This window comes from Palaemon carinicauda, chromosome 34 (genome assembly GCF_036898095.1).
Source record: "Palaemon carinicauda isolate YSFRI2023 chromosome 34, ASM3689809v2, whole genome shotgun sequence".
Classification (NCBI taxonomy): Eukaryota; Metazoa; Arthropoda; class Malacostraca; order Decapoda; family Palaemonidae; genus Palaemon; species Palaemon carinicauda.
In genome coordinates, this window is record NC_090758.1 from 21,405,994 (window position 1) to 21,410,993 (window position 5,000).

The 5,000-nt window shown below is 34.7% G+C and overlaps 1 protein-coding gene across 1 annotated transcript in view; it reads right to left on the bottom strand.

Moving 5' to 3' along the window:
* The window catches only part of LOC137626748 (uncharacterized), an 18,855-nt gene that overhangs the window by 12,948 nt on the left and 907 nt on the right, over nucleotides 1–5,000 (bottom strand). Inside the window, exon 2 of the mRNA XM_068357754.1 lies at nucleotides 1–4,835. This exon is cut by the window's left edge and continues 746 nt beyond it. Coding sequence (XP_068213855.1) covers nucleotides 1–4,419 — 4,419 coding nt within the window. The 5' untranslated portion in view covers nucleotides 4,420–4,835. The remainder of the gene's footprint in view (nucleotides 4,836–5,000) is intronic.

Consider the following 5,000-nt stretch of genomic DNA (forward strand, 5'->3'; position numbering starts at 1 on the left):
AATCCAAACAGTTTTCCTAATTTCTTGTATAACAGAATAACACCCTGCATGATGTAAGCTAAGATGTGTGTGCCTAATTAACAAAGGAACTAATGGGCTACACTTTGACATCAGCAGGGGAAAACCATACTCCCTGTATTTTCTAATTTTCTTGATTCTGTCACACTTACTTTTTACTCTCAGCAACCCTTTGTTATCTTGATATACATTTAACTGAGAAACCAAAGGTGGAATGTCACTTAATTTCTTTGAAGCAGAATTAAAGTACTCAAAAATCTCAGGGAACTGACTTCTCTGGTCCAACAGAATTACTCTATGATATGCCTCCCTGTAATAGTTAAAATCATCAGAGTAAAGAAACAAATGAGAATACTTGTCTGGATGTTTGCGAACTAAGGAGGTTTTCAGACAATTCACAAACTTTAACACTAAAACATTAATATTAACCAGTTTACCAAAACTAGATACTTTTTCAGGAGGAATTAATTGAGAATGATCAGTGCCTTGAATTTCATCATATCCTGCAAACTTTTCTACCTTTTCAGAATAATCTGGGTCTGGAACCAGTACTGTAAGAATATCTCTACTAATAGTGTTATCTAATGCATCAGTCAAAAAATCTGGTCCCGTGATAAAATTAGTCTTGGTTAACTGATTATGAGAAACAGGTCTAGTTACACAGTCTGCTGGGTTCTGTACACCCGAAACAAAAGAAAACTCAACCTGATGTGCCTCACACAAGTTAGCAATATGTTCTAGTCTATTAAGAACAAACACTGAGCGTTTCTGCATTTTATCCAACTTATGTACATACGAGTTGACCCAGCTAACCGTAACCAGACTGTCAGAGTACATTCGCAATTTATTAATCTTTATAGCTTCAATGCACCGATCTCCAGCAATATCTTGATATAAATCAATTAAGCACTCTGTACCCAAAGACAATGCTTGAAGCCCAAGAGACGGAATGGACTTTGACTCCAATTGTTTGTTGACAATCTTCGATTTTGACATTACGAAAGAAACAACATTTGTATTCAAGTTAAGAAGGTAAATGACGCAACCAAACATGACCTTACTACTGTCGGCAAATCCTACAAGATCATATAAATCCTCCCTAATTCCAACATTTCTGTCCAACATAACTGGTGGAGCAGAGTTTGCCTGCCTGGCAATACAACGCCACTCCCTCACTTGAGAGTCTGTCAAGGTATCATCCCATCCCAAATTTCTTTGAACTTGCAATTCGTGCAAAAATAGCTTTGCTCTGTTCAGAAGGGGAGCATTAAAATTGTATACATCAAAATGACTAGCAATAGATTTCAAAATAAGTCTCTTAGTGTTTGCTGCAATATCTAAAAAGATTGCCTTGGTAGAAATCTTATCAGTGGAACGATGCCACTGAAGACCTAGCAGTTTAATAGGGTCAGAAGTCACTTTATCAAAATAATCATCAATATTCTCTTGTAGAGATGAACAATTTGTTGCAAACTGTTGCAAGTTAAATCTATAAGGTATGAATATATCAGGAAGCACAGAATATGCCCACTTAAGATCAGCTTCCTCATCTGTAATGTATGCCCCATTGTCCATATACATTAGTTGATATACAAGAGACTTCATCCTGTTAATTTTGGAGTCCGGCGCTTCATCCAATATCAAAATTTTAAAGAGGGCCAACATGAGAATTGTGGGACTACACCTCAATCCGAAACTTAACCTAGAACATTTATACCCTACTAATGAATAATCTGCTTTCTCAATATTTCTATACCAAAGAAACAGTAGCCTATTTTGATCCTTTTCTGGCAAAGCAATTTGATTGAATGCCTTTTCAAGATCAAAGCATAATAAAAACTTACCAAATCTTAACTGTAGGAGAGCGGAGGCTAACTTTTGGTTTAATGAAGGCCCAGGAAATATTGCCATGTTGTGACTAACTGCAGTTGGGGATTTAGAACTTTTTTCATACAAATTAGAAAGAAAAACTACACGGCATTTAGTGGTATCCCTCTCTGGTTTAAAGACCCCCATGAAAGGCATGAAACTATGTTCAGGATGAGTCTCCATAAAATCCTCAATATTATCAATTCTTTCTATGATGCCTAATGTCTCCTGAGTCTTAAAGGTGTCATTTACTAAGGCTAACTTATCAGGGAATTTTTCTAATTTAGAAGTAAGGGTTTTCAACACTGATTTGGCTAAATTGTAGTTGCGGCCTAGTAGATGACTAACTTTCGGGTTCCATAACAGTGGCATACACAATCTTCCATCAGCAGTCCTATGGGTTTTTTCTAAAGCATACTCTATAAGCCTGTCATTCAGTTCTACATTATCTTCATGATATTGACCTCTGTCTTCCCCAACATAATATTTACAAGAGAGTTCTAAGCATTCATTTGTAGCCCTATTCAACTCAGATTCTATTATCTGACCATCATCATCAAACAACTCATATGTATTAGAAGTCTCCAGGTCATTTAAAGATGAAGATTCTACTGAAACGTTCTCTTTCGTCCCTGTTGGAAGTACATTTACAGCTTTTAACATATGTTGCAAATTTGACTTCATGGAAGAACAAGGCTTCAAGAATCTTAAATTGCTCTTTAATTTATTTATGTCTCCCTTTAATAATATACCCAAGCATGTATCAGAATAAATGGAGTCATTGGATTTTCCAAATACTATATCCTTTTCAGGGATACAATGCAAGGACTCTGATCCTAATATAAATTTAATATTGTCTATCCTATCTGTAGAATTTAACAATCCCCGATCTGCTAGCTTGTATCCCTTTGAAACAAACCCACTGACTACTTCATTTAACCCAGGTAACTGCAATGAAACATCAATTGAGGGAAGACAAAATGCATATACAATGTAACTATTGCTACCAATTGGCAACTCAATTTCAACTTGTTTAGTCTTATAACTCTTAGAGGAATTAATACCATTAATGGTTAAAGAAACTCTATTATTTACAACTTTCAAATTTAAATCTTGAGCCAAATTTTCTTCAATGTAATTTGCTTGACATCCAGTGTCTTTAAGGACCCTGAGATTGGTACCTTTAATTGAAATATTAAAAGTTGGCAAAATTGTATATCCCTCAACCTCACAATTTAAAACTTCAGTTATAGCAGCAACACTACTGCTTGAACTACCAACAACATCTCCATTACCACTCTCAGAGTTTCTAACTCTATCTGTACTGTTACTGGCTTTACATTTTTTCTTTTCGGAATTTGGATTTTCTTTAATACTGGTAGCACCTTTTTCATCGGGACACAAAAATGACATATGCCAGCCCTTGCAGTTTTTACATTTGGAATTAAATCTGAATCTGCATTCTGATAATATGTGACTAGGATAGCCACATTTTGAGCAAGCACCCAGTTCCTCCAATTTTTTTCTTTTATCTTTGCTAGATACAAAGTTAGGACATTTACTCAAAAAATGACTTGGATCTTTGCCTAATTTACTACAAATGCTGCATTTACCTACTTTAGAGTCAAAAGAAACCTTGGCAGCAAAGCTAGTAGTGTCAGACTTTTGTTTCTCCACTTTCTTACATTTTTTACCTTGTAAATATCTCTCACTAGCATCAAAGAAATTATCCCTAATCTCTGCAAGAGATGGCCTAATTTTGTTAGTTATGGCAGTCATATGACACTTAAATTTCTCATTTAAGCCATTCCAGAAGAAGAACTGAAGAAACATGTCAACATCAATATTTAAGGTCTTAACGCTTGCTACTAAATTGCTTACTTTCCCAATATATTCAAAAGGATCATCATCATCTGAAAGTTTTATTGAAGAGATTTGCTTAATGGTATTAAAAATTTGAACTTCTCTTGAGCCTAAAGCCTTCTCTAGCAAAGCTTTTGCATCAGCATAACTCTGACTTTGAACATCCAAAGTGTTAATTAATGTAAGAGCTCTTCCCTTTACCTGCTGTTTTAACAACAATAACTTATCATATTCTTGGAACTTAAACTTTGAAAGGGTTTGTTCAAATTCTACAAAAAACTTCCCAAGATCTTCGCCTTCAGTACTATTGAAGGTTGGTAAAGGAGCATGAGGACTCTTTAACAAGGACTGATGTGACTGATTATCTATAGGCAGATGCCGAACCTGAGGTAAATTTTGTAAAGTAGAGATGCTCTCTTGAATTTTAGTTTTGTACTGTTCACATGCATCAAGCTCAACTAACAAAGCAGCTTCATCACATTCAGTAGAAAACTTTGAATTTTGTATTTTAGAATCTAAGTCAGATAATTTCGTGAAATGCTCTTCAAGCCTCAGTTTCAGTGTAGAACGTTCAATATCACTATATGATGAAAACTGATCCTTCTTATTGTAAATTTCAGTAACGGACTTTCTAACATATTTTCGCGATTTAATCAATAACTCAGTCATCTTGATACCAGTTTCAGTAAGAATATAAAGCCTAATAAAGTCAAAACGGCAATGGAAATATACGTAATCTTAAAATTTAACCAAGGAAATATAAATGTTAAATTACACCTCGTCTGACTAGCTTGGAAGCGAACCAGCAGCAACTCTTAACAACCAACATCCTCAATCCTGTCACGGTCGCCATGAGCAGAAAAAAATGACTTAGGACAAACGACCGTGTTATAACAAAATATTTATTTGTAATACAGAAACTAACATCTGTAGATTTTAAATAATCTTGACAAATTTATTATATATAGTTGGTTGTCAGTTGATGCTAGTTCACTTGGAGTACCGATTGCTTCTGGTAAAGCAAACCTAGAAGCATTGGCAGATGTACTCCTGTCCCAAGCTTTCCACTCCACCTTGAGCCAGACCTAAAAGATAGGTAAATCTTTAACCACCCAATTCAAATTGAAAACCAGAATTTGTATAGAATTGTTTAAATGAAAATATGAATATAATTTTTGACTACACTAAAACTGTTTACAATATATAAAGGTAAATCAAAAAGTTTAATTCACCTCCAAAACTAATATAAA